The following is a 15,602-nucleotide window of genomic DNA, read 5'->3' on the forward strand; positions in this document are numbered from 1 at the left end:
TGACATCTATCACCGTATCCTGAGGGGCTCCATCTCCAGCTTGGGAGAAGCGAAATGGGGACTACTGTTAATTTGTGACCCACAAAAATAACCCCACCTCTCTGAAAAAAACTAAAACCCTTCATTGTTTTTAAGGCTTTAATTGGCACCTGCAAGGAAACGGGACGGCGGTCTCCGGGGAGACTTCTGGAAAAGTGACAATCTGGCAGGAAGACCGATGAGGACTTGTTTTCTTCTCAAAGCGTCGGAGCGCAGGAGATATGGATCCGCTTGCTCCGAGAGAATACACACCCACGTACGAATTGATTTGAAACACCAGGTTTGGTCCTTCAAACTTTCCTATCAACTTCCCTCCGATGACTTAAAATATCGTGTTAGTTTTGTGCTACATTCGATGAAGCGTTATTTTCCTGTTGATATAGCGGACGGTGAGAATCCACGGAAGCACACGAGGGCCTTTTTATATTTTTCTAGGCGCCGTCTTGTCATCAAAGTGAAGATCCAGGACAAGCTGAGCAGCTCGCTGGCTCTCTGCAGACACTCTTAAGTGCTGCGTGTTGCGCATGGATGCGCCGCGGGAAATCTCAGAGGGCGTGTTGGATATGAAGCGGAACGAGGACCTCGGCGGGGGCTCTCGGAAATACTGTTTGGACACGAGTTGATGCGAGCGCGCGCTGATACTTGATGGCAACGCTGCTGCGGCGGCGCCTGTGTAAATTAAAGCCAGCGATCTATAAATCAATTTACAATGCCAACGGGCTCTGCGGCAGGACGCTGAGGCTTTGACCGCGGCCGGCAAGGACACGGAAGAAGATCCCCCTGAGGGTTTGGCTCCGAGCTAATGAAATCAATGGCGGGAGAGAGAGAGAGGGAGAGCGAGAGAGGAGTCACTCCAGCGGTTTATCCAGCTGAGAAACAGTTTGCTTACACAAGCACATCGCTGAGCACAAACTAATAAAAAGAAAAGAGACAATGGCGAGGCTTTTCTTTTCTCCCACAAACGTATCTGGTCAGTTCATTAAACAAGAAAAAAAAAAAAGCACTTATCACCGGCGCGCACCAAGGTCAAGCGCTCGGGGGAAATATGAGCGGGAGCCCGAGCTGGGATCGATAACCAAGGCGGATTAGCATTGAAAAGATGTCGTCGGTACACGCGGAGGGAATGCGACGTGGGAAAGCGGCCTGGGGAAACATTTGGATAACTTGAGAGGAGACTGAATGACAAAACGATCGGCGTTCATCAAGCAAGTTGAATACAAGTGTTTGACGACCTCAAAAGCCGTACTTTGCCCCCACCTTGTGCGCGACCCTCCTCCCTCTGCTCTCTATCTCGCCTCTCTCTCTCTCTCTGTCTCTACCTCGCGCACCTCGCCTGCCTGCATGCAGAAACGAGGAGAAAGCCACAGCGTGAGGAGCGGCGTCGGCTGCGACGGCGGCGGGGGAAGCGCCGTGGGGATATTCTACCCGTAAGGACGTTGCGATCCTGAGTGTGTGTGTGTGTGGATGCATGCGTAAGTGCGGGAGAGGAGCGAGCGGGAGCCCCTGCTGGCGTCGTTACGCGGACGGGAAAAAGGAGAGTCGAGGGGGACTTAGAGGACGGCGCATCGCAGGACGCCCATGTGCAGAAACGACTCCCGACTCCCGCCCGGCCAACTTCTGTCATGGCGTAGCCTTCCGACCGCCTGTCGGTGGGCATGCAAGAAATACAAGTGGGAAATCGGCTTTTCCCTCAGCGCTGCACGACTGACTGAGGTGAGTCTCATCGTGAGGAGGAGAAAAAAAAAAAAAAAGTGGAGTTGAAGAATCTCCAGGGCACGCTTGATATCGGACTTTGAGACCAGTACGGGGTGTTAACTGGGAAAGACTCCAGCTCACCCCAAAAAAAAAAAAAAAAAAAATGGAGGCATAATAGAGGCATAATAAAGTCATAATTTGAAGGTCAGGCGGATGACGATGGAAGCGTTTGATGATGCTGACTAAACTTCTTATTCCGGGTTTAAAGTTGAGCTATGGGAACGATCCTAAATTCCAATTGGGCAAAAGAGACCCACAAAACCGAGCGCCGACACACCAATTAAGTAACACACAAACTAAAATGGAATAATAGACTGGCCCAACTCTGTAGAGATGGAGAAAAAATGTGTGTGTGGATGCTGTGGATGGTTGTGAGTCCTTTTCAGCGACGCCTCACTCCTCCACTCAGCTCTTGATTTGATTGCATCTTCCCCGAGCGAGCTCACCCACGGAGCCACGAAGACGATAAGAGTTATTGCACGCTGATACGCCGCTTCGCAACGATCCCAAATTGCATTGGCCGAGATGTCCGAACGACACGCCGCCGCTCCAAAGTTGAACTTTAACCTCTGCGACCAGCAGGGCGGCCATTTGAAGGGATTCGTCAAGAGAAAACCAAAAAGATGACTCACTCGAGAATGATGGAGCGCAATCAAGTGCAAGATGAACCTGGAGGAGAATTTCCAATTGTCATCCGAAGCGGCCAGGTGGACTTGGAATCTTCCGAATCGGCGCCTCGCACATAGCAGCAGAGAGAAAAGCCTCTGTAGATGAGTTTGAATCGATTCCAAACGAACGCTCTCGGCAAACGCCAAATTGAAGCGTGGCGGAATGAATCCTAAGCGTGAATTGTGTGAAGAGCGCCTACGCCGGAGCGCAGGGGAGATTAAACATTAACGAGGGGAAGACCCACACTGAGCAACATCTGATTCATCCTCCAGCATACTCGTCTTTTCATGTGCCACCGTGTGCTTTTCAAGCGCGTCGGCTCGCTGTGTGGCGGAACCTTCCGTCGGCCGTAAGACAACAAAGAAGCCTCCTCAAAAGGGGAGAAAAGAAAAGTTTGTGAAGATGCTACAGGGGGAAATCCCCGAAGAGGCAACAACCCAGCAACAGCTCGGGCCCGAGCGCCAACCGGCAGAAAGACGCGCCCTTGCAAATCCTGCCGTCTTTTAATCGCAAGGGTGTTAAGCCGGCGCTGAACTCACAAAGGATTTGCCGACGATGCCTCGGCGCTGACCTTTGCGGTCAATCACTCGGCGGCGGAGCGTTACGGCGCCGAGATTCCGTCAGCGGCTGTAAAACACGCCGCCCGTGCCGCCTGTCAAATCATCCCGGGTAGCCCGGCCCCTCCCTGCATAATCGGCGTCCCATTAACTGTTCCTTTTCCCTGTTCTGGAGCAATCCCGAATTTGCCCCGAGCGGGTTTCGAGGCGGATCAAAGACGGTTCGTAAGCGTTTGTAATGATGAGCTGAGGAAGAAGCGGCAAATGGAGAGAGAGCGAGACAAAACAAGAGAGATAAAGCGGGATTACAGCAAACTTCCATCATGCTCATTTGTTCAGGCAGCCTGGCAGCTGTAATTGTCGGCAGAGGAGAGTGGGAATTTCTCCACGGATCGGGGCCGTCGTGTTTTTTATCGCAGCGACATGAATCGAAGCTAAAAGCAGTGACCGACGGCCGGTTCGTACACCAGGAGGCGCCGATGAATCTCAAGCTCTGACCTCGAGGAGTTAAAAAAAAAAAAAAACTACTGGTTGATGGCGGGTCATCAAAATTCGCTGTGATGCTTTGCCTGGAAAATTTCGATATCCATTTCTATTCACGATAGACATGCCGAATACGCCTAATTAGGCTCTTCTCTGGAAGCTTAATGTGACAGTCCATCAAACGGTGTCCCTCAGGGTTATATCCCGGAGACTTTTTCATTTATCGTCAAAGTCAAATTGAACGGCGGTGCAGCTGTTTAGCTCGTTTTCGGCTCATTCAACATTTGCACAAAGTCGATTTGCATTGCTTCTCCCTCATTGACATGTACGGCCACATTTTCTAGCGCTTAATTAATTCCGAGCTTTTTGCGATGCACACAACATTAATGAATTTTCCCTTTCGATGGAGCGTGAGAGATAAGACAAAATTAGTCTGAAAAAAAAAAAAAAAGGAATAAAATAAAAAATGTGGCAAACATTGGATTCCCCCCTCAGGGTTGGAAACGCTGAGCGCTGGAATTTCAACCCTTTATGAGTTTACCCGCAGCGACGACTGTCATGCAAAACTGCTGAGTCAGGGTAGGGCCGGCGACTAAATTTGAATTCAGGGTGCGTCGCGTTAAATTAGCATGTGCCCGCGGCGCCAAAAACATTTCCATTACAGAGTAATTAATTGTTTTACTGTGGTAATCTGGATTGCCTTTGCTTTGGACTGTTACGAAAGGGCTTTCTGAGAAGCAGCCGCTCTCTGAGAAGTAAAGGCCCACAGTCCCAGGAGGTAGACCTCCCCACCCCGAAAAGGAAAAAGGGGGCCAAGCCTTAGAAGAAGTGGCTTTGTGTGATGAGTCATGGTGTTTCTGCAACGCTAGGAGGGGAGGGGGGGTCTCGCAAATCAAGATAACAAGGATTTTTACGTCAAGAGCCTGCAGTGATGCCAAAACGTCAAAAAAGGATCAAAGACAAAAGGGAATCGATGCAGACCGACTCGATTCATATTTAATTGTCAGGATTATTTGGAGCGGCGTGTCACATCATCTTAAATATTGCGTTTTGCCATTCAGAGCAGCGATGACCTCATTTGGAGAGCAGGTGGTGTGTTTGTGTGCCTGAAAGTTTCTTGATTCCACGTCGAAATAATCAATCGCAACTTTTTGATCCCGGAGAAGACAGGCAGCAACAAGTCGACAATGCTGCAGCAAATTGGAGAATGCGGAGTATTTCTTTTGACACCAGCAAAAGAAGACAACATTGAGGCAAAGTGTGGCACGGAATAGCTGAGAGTGGCCGTTAGATAAGAAGATCGTTAAGATAGCAAAAGACAATGCCCCCCCTCCCCCCTCCTTTTGCATAATTCAACAATAAATAGCCAGAGAGCTAATGCGGCAGAAGGGGCTCAGGCGATCAAAACCTTCCTTCTGCGGCTCGCAGGTAAATAAACAAAACGCTTTGATTTTTTTTTTTTTCTTCTGTTGACAGAGCGCGGCAGCAACGCAAGCAAAGCTGAAGGGAAATAATTGCCCCGTCTGATTCAACATCTCCGCGAGATTGCCGAGTGTTTGCTTGTTGTAAATCAGCGGGCGAGGAATTATACTGTGTTTGTGTCAAGAGTTAAGGAGCCTGCCCGACACTAAATGATTACATTCTGCTCAGGTTGGATATACTTTTTGCGCCGCGTTGGCAGCAATAGTAAATCTCACCTCGGTGTTCACGAGTTCACCTATGAGCAAATTTGTGCAGGAAGAAGGTTGGCACACTACTCAAGATGATGCAGAGAAAGTTGGGGAGTCCAAAAAGTAAATATTTAAGAAATTGTTATGTGTCAAAGCAGACAAGTGTTTTTCTCCGGCTGGATAAAGTTTTGCAGCGAGAGGGAAAGGTCAGACAATTAAAAGACAAGGGAAGAAAAAGGGGGTGTTAATAACAGCCGACGGCGTGACGCCATTGTGAGCGACTTGTCCATGCTCAAGTTCCATTAGCAACCAGGAGCCGCTGCCAGGATGAAAAAAAAATGAATAAATAAATGATGACGACTAGCGAAACAAGCGGTGAATGGATTGGATGACCCTGGATTAAGGGGGCAACAAAAATTGGAATCTCAGGTTTCGCAGAGAATGGGTTTACAGAGAAACCCGACAGATTAGTCAGAGCACTTGCGGAAGTGCAAAGGCTCAGGGATTTTGTTTTTAATTTATAAAGACATCCCAGGGACATGTTCGTGCCTTTCAATAAGTTATTTTGTCCATCGTGTTTCTTATTTTTTTTCTAATGTAAAATATGTGCTATGCTAATATGTGCTTGTTTATGACTAAGGCAATATCGTTCCCTTAGGAAGCATGGTGAGCAAGGAGGGCAGCAGATGCGTGCTCACCAACTCCGAGTCCGACTCGGAGGCGGCGGCAGCGGCGCCCTTGCCCTCCGCCTCGCTGGCGCTGCAAGTCAAGTATTCTCTGGATGCCGGTCGCCAGGTGAGGAAGCGGAACAAGGCCCTGCAAGTGCGTTTCAAGGATATCTGCGAGGCGCAAAACGAGCAAAGGGAGGCGGAGTTGGCCAAGGATGGGAATCCGCTTTCTTACAAAGCGGCGTACCGCAAGTACATGACCGTGCCCGCCCGCCGATCCATTCCCAACGTCACGCGCAGCACCGGAGTGCAAACGTCGCCCGACCTGAAGAAGCGCTATCAGACGTTCCCCTTCGAGCGCAAGAAAGGGCACACGCTCAAGCACGTGGCGGCCGTGGAAACGTACAGAGGTCAGGATAATGGATTAGCCGTGGCGGTGAAGCCGGCGGCGCAGCGCTCTTTTGTCGATGAGGGAGAGGAGGAGGGAGCCCCCGCGGGGAGCGGGGTTTGGCGGACCAAGGCGCTGCTCCATACTAATGAGCGCGTGGCGGCCAGGTTGGAGCAGGGCGCCGCAACCGAGGGCCCGTGCGAGGACACGGCGAGTTGCGCCGTCAACTCGGACTACCAGCTCTGCGCCCCGACATCCAAAGCGTTACCGCAAAGAGAAAGGCGGCCGCTGGATCAGGAGGAAGCCTCGTGCCGATCGCGAACCCTGCCGGACAGGGCCTCCAAGGTGACGGGGCCCATCGCGTGGAACTCCCTCACGCAAGTGGAGTGCCTGGATAGTCCGTCCGCACGGCACAAGCGCAAGAAAAGCCTGCAGCTCAACGGGCTGCAGAGCGAGACGTTGCCGCGCGCCGGCCGGGGCTGCGTCGCGCGGGCGCAGTGCCACGCCGCCGCCGCCGAGCCCCGGCCCGCTGACCGGGAGGCCTGCAAGCAAATAGTGCCTATGAATCAGGACGGCGAGGTAAAAGCACAGCTTGAAGCCATGGAAAACCTCATCAGCTCCAGCCAGGAGACCATCAAGGTGCTGCTGGGGGTGATCCAAGAACTGGAGAAGGGAGAGGCCCACAGAGAAGGGTAAGTGGCTCCCACCATCAGCTTCAGTCACACTGCGGCCATTCAAATTGAATAAATTGAGAGCCAACCCAAACACTCTTTTGAAATTTGCCATCAAGGAAGACACGAGCGACTCGATAAAACACGGCTGTCCCGTTTAATAAGACAGTTGGCGTACACGCCTTTACGCCCACCCACACGGTGACCTTTAAAGGTGGAAAAATCAGGGCGCTAAATATACGGCTAATGGCACCTTTGCTTTCAGTCTCCCTCAGGTGAGGCCTGCTAAACACAGGTCTTTTGTCTTATTAGCTCAGCGGGGGACGGGCTAAAATGGCTGATTGTACTCTTGGAAAAAAAATAAAAATACAATACAAGAAAAAAAACATGCTTCACTTCACGTACTTCCTTGAACTGTCTGAAAACATAAGGCACCATTTTTTCCTCTGGACAAATTATAACACTTTGCGTTACCATGACGACGACAGCGCGTGACGCACGGCCATTTTGTTCCGATGGTAACGAACGTGGCCTCATCCGGTTCATTTGAGTTATTTTTATTTGCAATTTTATTTTTGAATCCGCGAGACTGGCTTTGTGCATTTGGAGCTAAAAAAAAAAAAAAAAGAGGTTTGCGATTACATGACGTATTTCCTAGTCAAAACTAAAATTTGGCAGGCCGCGCACGTTGCCACATCGCCCAATCAGCTTGAAGTATTGCACTCAACCGTCGCTATATCTGTCAGCGCATATGGTGGGAAAAAGGCTCAGATAAAGAGCGGGGAATTTACGATAGCTGTTTAATTTTTCTTTTTTTGCCTGGCCCCGGCACCTCGGAGAAAGAGTGTGATTAGGACGCACGACGAGCTGAATGCGAACCCTATAAAGCGGCAAAAGACGACAGGGGTCATCAAACAGCAATGTCGAACATTCCATTTAAGAGTTTGGAGATATCGCCTGACCACCCCTCATCCCCCCCGCAGACAGAAATGGAGGTAGAGCCCTTGTGCAGTGCTCAAGGCAGAATATTACATCTGCTCTGAGTGAAACATCCCATTACACCCACATAAAACGGTAGCTATCATCGTGGCTAGTGAGTAGCGTAGGGAGCAATCGAGGCGCTTTGTTGCCTTCGATACAAGCGAACCCGCAGTGAGGTTTATTCGAGCTTTCTTACGAGGCTTAAAACACAACAAAGGTGGACTTGGGGATCGGACATTTGAGTGGCCAATATATAATATGAACTGACAGTGTCGAAAAATAATTAGCCGGCGTGCCCTTGGGAGTCGGCTGTAATTGTGAGCTAATGTTGTCAATGGGGTGGTCGGGCTTTGATTAAGCTACCTCTTAGCGCAGCCCGCAGAGTCGCCGGGCAGCCGAGCGTGGCTAATGCCCCAGATTCACGCTCGCCGGACGCTGAGCGGCGTGACTCCCCGCTAACGAGCGGGAGACGTACGTCGGCGAGAAAGCGGCAGGGTTTTTAACGAGGCCTACACATTCAGCACTCTCGTCTTCCTCCCTCGGCAGGCTCTCCTATCGCACCGGACAGGACACGGCCAACTGCGACACATGCCGGAACAGCGCATGCATTATTTACAGGTCAGTAAAATGTTTCATGTTAAATTTGCGCTAGTCGGGGAAGTCATATCCCGGCTACATTTCTGGAAAATGTACGGAATTCAGTGTTGGAGAAAATGCTGTGGATTGGACACACACTCAAATATAGCAAAAGCATTGATGCGGGCTGGAGGATTAAAGAGCAATCTAATTACCTCCATGAAAGCTACCTCTCTGGAGGTGGAAGATGGAGGAAGCGGAGCAAGGTTAGGAAGCACAGCCGTGACGGAAAACAAAGGCTGCGTGGGTAGAATAGCTGTCATACCGGCATTGCAGTCGATCGGATTGGAGTCGGGCTGAATCGCATTGAATCGCTTCGTTCGAACGTAATGGACTAATGTGATGGATATTGAATTTGATCATGGTCGGGCTGAATTGCATCACAACATACTCAGGTGGGCCAAATCAAATTGTATTGCGTCGGGAGTGAATCAATTCACGTCGTTATCGGAGTCGATCGTGTTGTCTCGTGTCGCGCGGGATGCGCGATTGTCTTTGGGCCGAGGCGATTCATTCTGGCGAGTCGGAGAAAGGAGGACGTCGCACGCCCTCCGCGTGATCAATATATCAAAAAAGAAGAACGGCGGCAACGTGTCTGAGTTCGAGGACTTCAAGCGGAATACACAAATGCACTCGCCCTTGCCAGGTTCAACCCCTCCCCTCCCCTTTGAAGATTCCTGAACCATATCACCGGAATGCGTTATCGGCTTGGTGCAGCGCGGCCGACGGGAAGCCATTCGGCACTTTTCATACAAACGTGCGCGGCTTTAAATCCGAACGGATGAGAAGAGGGATGAAAAGATTAGCGGCGGCCGTGGCCTATCGTCGGGTGATGTAATGCGTCAAGGTGTGGAAGGGGGAAGGGAGAGGCTGAACGGAAAGTCAATGAAGCAGATGAGACTATTCAAAGCTGTTCATTGGACTAAATTGTATTATAGTTGGAGTGACCCATATCCTAATTGGACTGAATTGTACTGATTCCTACTTTGACGTTTGGATTGTTAAACTTAACCCTTCGGAAAGTCTTAAGAGAACATGCGGGTCAAAACTTATGAAGACGGAAACGAACGAACGAACGACGCAGGCTACCTGATGACATTTAGACACTGAGAACTGGGCAGGAACAGAGCCGATAAATCTCATCGAAATGTCCTTTTGAGTATATTGCCAACGACGGAATGACTATCTTTTCAGCGCACTCCCCACGCTAACCTTTACCTGCTGAGGAACCGGCCTTTAAAGAATCCCTAGAAAGAGCCCCAAAAAAAATTTGATTCTCCGACCGGCCGCAATGTGAACGGGCGTTAATTAATATCAAAATAGCTGTTTTCTAAAAGGAGCTTAAATGGACTTTTCTGAAATAATAACTTGTAGCCACGGATGGAGAGTAACAAGAGTCTCAACAGTATTATGGGCTTACAGTGAAGAGCAAGGAAAAGCCTATTATGGTGATAGCGGCGGCGTCCGTGCGCGAGCGCATTTCGATGAGTGATCCCCAAAGAAAAACAGAAAATGGCAGGAATGGATGAGAAAGTGCCCCTCGGAGCTTTGGCGCAGACGCAATTAAGGCTTTGTTAGCAACGAAAGAGCCACGCTGAAATACTTTTGCGGGCGACGGCTGCGGATCCTCATTAGCCGCAGACAAACACGCTGCGTCATTGATCACGCCGGGCTGACACGTCGGGCTAATTTGAGCTGTGGGTTCAAACTTTGCTGCCTACCCGCCTGCGTCGGTAACCTTTAGCGGGCTGCGATCAAAATACAAATGGTGGCAATTAAAACGGCGTGCAGCCATGAGGAGGCCGCTCGCGCAAAACGCAGCGAGGTGACTCTGCTCTCCTGGCGTGTGTTTAAGCCTCCTCCGACCACACTAACATTAACATGCGAGGAGCGTCGTTTCAGACAGCCGCGGGATAAACGCGATTAATTTCTTGATTCGGCCATCGCTCGGTCTCAACGAGTCGCATTAAAGACAATTTCTCTGGCTGCCCGCCCGAGGAAATCGCCAAAGCTTGGCCGTATTAAAAAACTCATTTATTTTAAAAACAGACAAGTCCAACATTTTCACGTTAACTATAAAATAACTCCAAAAATGATAAGAATGACGCTTTGGGAATTCAAACGAATTACAAGCAAGCACTTGAACTCACCCTTAACCTAAAAGTTTCAAAAAGGAAAGTCATCAATGATCTACTTTGCTGTCGGCGACTCGATGGGGACCTGCAACCTCACCCGATCGGTGTCGGGACTGTCGTCTTTACGAGAATCGCTCGGCGACAATGCACATCGGCTGCCTCTGGGCTCCGGTGTGAGAATAATCGGTATAGAAAATGGATGATTGGATGGATGTCCCAAATGATCTAGCGTTATTGATCCGTGCCTTAGTGCATAAATTCCCCTTATCGTCAAGTGTTTCCATAATAGCTTCCCCATTAGCTTTACAGTCGCAAGACACATTTCCAAGGATACAAACTTGGACCAAGTTCGTCCCGATTGATTTCTCGAGCCCGTAATTTAGCACATGTGATTCATTGCTAATTGCTGCGGTGGTCTCAGCCTTAAGTTTAAAAAAGGCCTGAGTCAGGGAGAATGCAAAGTGCTGAGAGTCCAAACTAGCCCCCGCAGGAAGTCATCCATTTTGCTTCAAAGCGGACATTTTAGGGTCATTGTGTTGGAGAGTTTCTTCCAAAATGTCCATATTTCAATGGCGTATGCTAGAAAGACAGGCATAGCTTAACCACTAAATATTTATCAGCCCCATAAAAAAGTTCAACGTTAAAATTCGAAGCGAATCCTGCAGCCGGCCGCGACCCCCACAGCGGCGCCGTCATCAACCCAGCCAGGTGCTGCTACCGGAGGACACGTCGGAAGATTAAAAGCGCTGGCGCATTTAGCGTGGTCGAGGCTGTAATCTGAGTCCTCCCTCCCTCCCATTTAGCAGAAACTAGCACTCAGGATTAAAAACGATGGCGGCTGCAGATAAATCCGACGAGTGGCCGGAGTAGCGCTTTTTCCTCTTTGTTATTCCCGACGTGTCTGACCGGTGTCGGTTTTTTTTCTCGACAGTGTGGAGCTGGACTTCAAGCAGCAGGAGGACAAACTGCAGCCGCTCATGAAAAGGCTGTGCCCCTCGGACGACACCCGCTTCCCCGCCCTGCCGTACCCCCACGAGGCCTTCACGTCCACGCCCAAGCGCAAGTCCAAAGCCGAGTCTAAGAAGCACGCCCGCTGGAGACTTTGGTTCATGTGAAGGTGTCGTGGGGAGAAAAATCACGCTTTCCCGACGCGGCAGCTTCCGTCTGGAGTTATTTTGGAAGCAATTATAGTCAAACGTGGTGTGAAGTCGCACCCGGGGGTCGCACTTTTGGCGAAATGTGATTAACGGCTAACGTTCGACGCAGGAGTTCCCTGACGCGGATGGAAGTGGGTCACGTCGGGACTACTTGGACTTGCCTCTCGCCTAAAGCAAAGCACAACTAACAGTTCAGGAAACACTTTTTCCAGATTTCCGGGATTATTTTCACCGTCAAAAGAAAAGACGGCTACCCTCAATTTTATCCATCTTTAAAAGTGTCACCTTGACTTCTCGACTAACTTCGAAGGAGATGTGTATAAAAAGAATATTGTTAAATGACACTTATTTTCTTAATGGCATTTTTGGACATCAAAGGACATTTTTATCTAGAACTGTATTAAAATTTTAGCTGAATATATTTATGAAGGGAGGGGTCGAGTGTATAAGCTCAGTTTTATTGCGACTAAGACACTGTCGTCATTTAGAGCGGAGTCGTAGCTCTCGTATTATTTTATTAGTTCCAGCCCTGAAAATAATAAATACTACGAATACACGTGATTGTATTGGCGCAGTAAAACGAGGCCAGAAGTGAATGTACAGGTGTAGCCACGCATTTTTGCAGAGTTTCGCATTTTCAAAAAGAAACTAGTGAATTTTAAAGTTGTTCTTGTTCCTTTTTTACATACTCGCATCCCGACAATGGTCCCCCAAATATCCGATTAGAGGGATTATAAATATAGATTATATAGCCAAGATATTTGCATTCATTCTAAATACATTTTCTGATAATTACATTAGTCGGCTTCGTTCTATTTTACAAATAGGTAGCTGATACGTATAAAAAGGTACATTTATTAATAGGAATGTAAAGTCACCTACCGAGCCAAAAAACAGCCAAGAAGTGGTTTCGCGTGCATAAAAAAAAAGTGCCAGGACGATTTGACGTCAACTTTATGAGGCACTTTGGTCCGTAGCGTTAAAATTAGCACAGAGCGAAACCGACATTATTTATCTGTATCTTAAAAAAGTGCAATTGCTTTACTATGTGCAATACTGTGTATTTTATACTGTTTTGAAAAAACATATAAATAAATGAACACTTTATTATGCAAATGATGAAGAATAAACGCAGACACCGACGGAGCTCAGTATTATTTTTCCGTACAGCTAATTCCTACCTGTTGCACCGTGTCGACATGATGTAAGCTCATTTAGCATTTTTAGCTATGCGGTGACTTTGATGCTATTTTTTTATTGTCATTCAAAATAACAGCATTTATTATCGGCAAGCGAAAGGGCTTGTAAATCTATTTTGAGTGTGCCAATTAGGTTTTCTGTATACAAAGTCGTGATAAACACGGCAGGTTCGTATGTTGTTACGTGGCCTGAGGAAAAAAAAAAAAAAAGAGGGCGCTCAGAGATTGAACGCGAGAGAGCAACTGATTACGATGCAGTGCCATTTCTCGCTATGCTTCTCGGCGCTGCGGCACTCGGAGTTCAATGGCAAAGAGAAAAAAAAAAGGCAGAGAGGCAGACATCTAACAATAGACGGGTTTTTCTTTTTTTTTCCTTTCCTGAAATCGTGACAACGCCAGCTGTCAGGCAGTCAACAACATACAGGATGTCAATCCAGGAAGGCGACATGAGATGAGAAGGCTGGAAGAACCGCCGTGAAGTAGCGCAGAAAATAAACTCAAACTGCAGATAGATGCGGTACAAAACCGTCAGCCGCCCGCGTGATGCCGCTTCATCTACATTCTGTCCGAGCGCCTGGTACAACGGAGGAGTGAGAGGAGTGAAGCGGAGTAGAACGCTAATGCATAAATCGAAATGGAAGAGGCCGCCGCTCGGTGGGACAAGGTCAACGGCCGGGCTGCCGCAAAGTGCCGCGGGGGACCATCGCCGCCGCGCTTCCTGCCGGTCCCTTTTTAAAAATTTCAAGCAAACTGATGATGGAGTTTCTGAGAACGCCTTAATTTGAAAAGGCAAGGCGTTTCCGGAAGGATCTAGAGCACTTTTTTTGTGGCTCCCGGAGATGACTGAGCGTCCCAGTTGACACTGACCTGAAAGAATCAACTTTTAAAGAGCACAGTCTGTCTAGAAAACTTTGCCGACAGCTCAAGGAAGTATTTTTTTTTAAAAGGCGACAAGATGTTTTAATGGTATCGATTTGTGTGTGGGGGGGGGAGCACAAAACATAAAACTGGCCAGTGACAATATATGTTCTGAGGGACTTTTTCCCCCCGAAAGCAGAGTTTGAGAAAAAACAAGACGTCATATCTGGCGCCTGGCCTGTTTATTGGCGGCCATATTAAAAAGCAAAGCGGTTGCCAGATGAGAAGCGTACGCATGCGGCCTTTTGTGTGCCGACTGAATGCGCGGGGCTTCAACTCAGGCCGACGGTTTGGCTAATTAACGGCGCCGCACGAGCGAGGAAATGAAACGGGCCGCCCGACAATGGCGTTATCGCTTAATATTTGCACAACACGCGGTGGAGAATCTTGGATGGCAATGAATGGGACAGGTGAGCTGCTAGAAGACACTAATAAGTCAGCTTCGTTGTCTTTAAGTAAGTCAGAAATGTTCATTTAAGAGAGGGCTGATCATACCGAAGATTTTATGACTTTCTACTTGTGTGAACAAAATAACTTACCGTACTTTTTGTTGGCATGACTTGACTTCATTTATTTTTACTAACTGAGGCAAGACTTTCTTAAATTAAGCCTCTGCAACTTCACATCTATTTTTATTATTATTACATATTTGCGTTAATTTTTACTGAGCGCGTGTGACTGTGGACTTACAATGTGCGGGGAGTCTCGGCCCATGGAGATGACGGTCCTGTTGACGGTCCGCAGCAGCTTCTCCATGATGACCTGCACGTGCCATTGGGTGGGACCCTGCACCAGAAAGGAAATCAGATTTGAATCATTTAATTGCAATTGTCCTCCACCGAACAGACGTCTTTTGTAATGTTGACAAAGCAAACAGGTGGCGGCAACATAGAGCCACCATTCGAGCAGTGCTCAAAGTGGCCCACGGGGAGTTCCTCACCACATCTTTCCTGTAGAGCACCTCCAGGATGTCGCTGAGCAGCTGGCAGCAGGCCTTGGGCTCCTCGCGCCTTTCCAGGTGGAACTTCAGCTGCTCTGTCATCAGCGGCAGGAGGATCTCGCGGCAATCTGCAGGGAAGGCAAAACAGTCTCCAGTGGCGGCGAGAAAAGGGGGGGGGCGACATATGCCGATGCAGACGGGCGGCGCTCTCAAATGAACTCCTCCTCCACGCGTGGGGATTAAATGCAAATAATGCATTTGTCAAACAGATTGGAAACATAACAGGTGTGGCATCTCCAACCCGGCATTAAGGAGCTCCCTTATGCGCAGGTGTTTGACAAAAAAAAAAAAAGCTCTCTCAAATCTGCGCCTCTTACCGTAATTTTCAGACTATAAGCCGCACCCGACTACAAACCGTACCAGCTAAAATTCGTGATTCAGGGTTCAAAATTTTGGAAAAAAGTAGCAGCTTATAGTCCAGAATTTACGGTATTCTGTGAATGTATCTATTTTACACGGGAAGCAGCACTCTCGGCGTTGGCCTTTTTAGCGTGACCTTTTCCTGACACCGCCTGGAGTGCGGGTTTCCTACCGTGATGGCTGAAGAGATCACTGTGGACAATGTCGATCAGACAGTCCAGCTTCTGCTTCACCAGGCGACCCGGAGGGACCTTCAGGATGAACTCCGTGAATAGCTTGCTGTGGAAACGAGGGCAGAAGAAAAGTCATCACGATG

The 15,602-nt window shown here is 48.8% G+C and overlaps 2 protein-coding genes across 4 annotated transcripts in view; one reads left to right on the forward strand and one right to left on the reverse strand.

Moving 5' to 3' along the window:
- dock1 (dedicator of cytokinesis 1) overlaps positions 1-15,602 on the reverse strand; it is a 38,818-nt gene that overhangs the window by 10,554 nt on the left and 12,662 nt on the right. Inside the window, exons 25-27 of the mRNA XM_049759013.2 lie at positions 15,459-15,565; positions 14,867-14,994; positions 14,617-14,712 (exon numbers count right to left, since the gene is read on the reverse strand). Coding sequence (XP_049614970.1) covers positions 14,617-14,712; positions 14,867-14,994; positions 15,459-15,565 — 331 coding nt within the window. The remainder of the gene's footprint in view (positions 1-14,616; positions 14,713-14,866; positions 14,995-15,458; positions 15,566-15,602) is intronic.
- LOC125991268 (inhibitory synaptic factor 2A) lies at positions 1,136-12,955 on the forward strand. 3 transcript variants are annotated; one of them, XR_011086074.1, is made up of 4 exons: positions 1,136-1,752; positions 5,832-6,921; positions 8,428-8,912; positions 11,584-11,711. XR_011086074.1 is itself a non-coding variant. In XM_049759054.2 (4 exons), exons 2-4 carry the CDS (start codon positions 5,837-5,839, stop codon positions 11,765-11,767), a joined length of 1,341 nt encoding a protein of 446 aa, XP_049615011.1. In that variant the 5' UTR covers positions 1,141-1,752; positions 5,832-5,836; the 3' UTR covers positions 11,768-12,955. The 3 variants fall into 3 exon arrangements, 2 of the variants coding, with proteins under 2 accessions (XP_049615011.1, XP_049615012.1); XM_049759054.2 differs by having other exon boundaries at positions 1,141-1,752; positions 8,428-8,499; positions 11,584-12,955; XM_049759055.2 differs by lacking the exon at positions 1,136-1,752 and having other exon boundaries at positions 1,784-6,921; positions 8,428-8,499; positions 11,584-12,955.

The sequence above is a fragment of the Syngnathus scovelli genome, chromosome 21, assembly GCF_024217435.2.
Source record: "Syngnathus scovelli strain Florida chromosome 21, RoL_Ssco_1.2, whole genome shotgun sequence".
Lineage (NCBI taxonomy): Eukaryota > Metazoa > Chordata > Actinopteri > Syngnathiformes > Syngnathidae > Syngnathus > Syngnathus scovelli.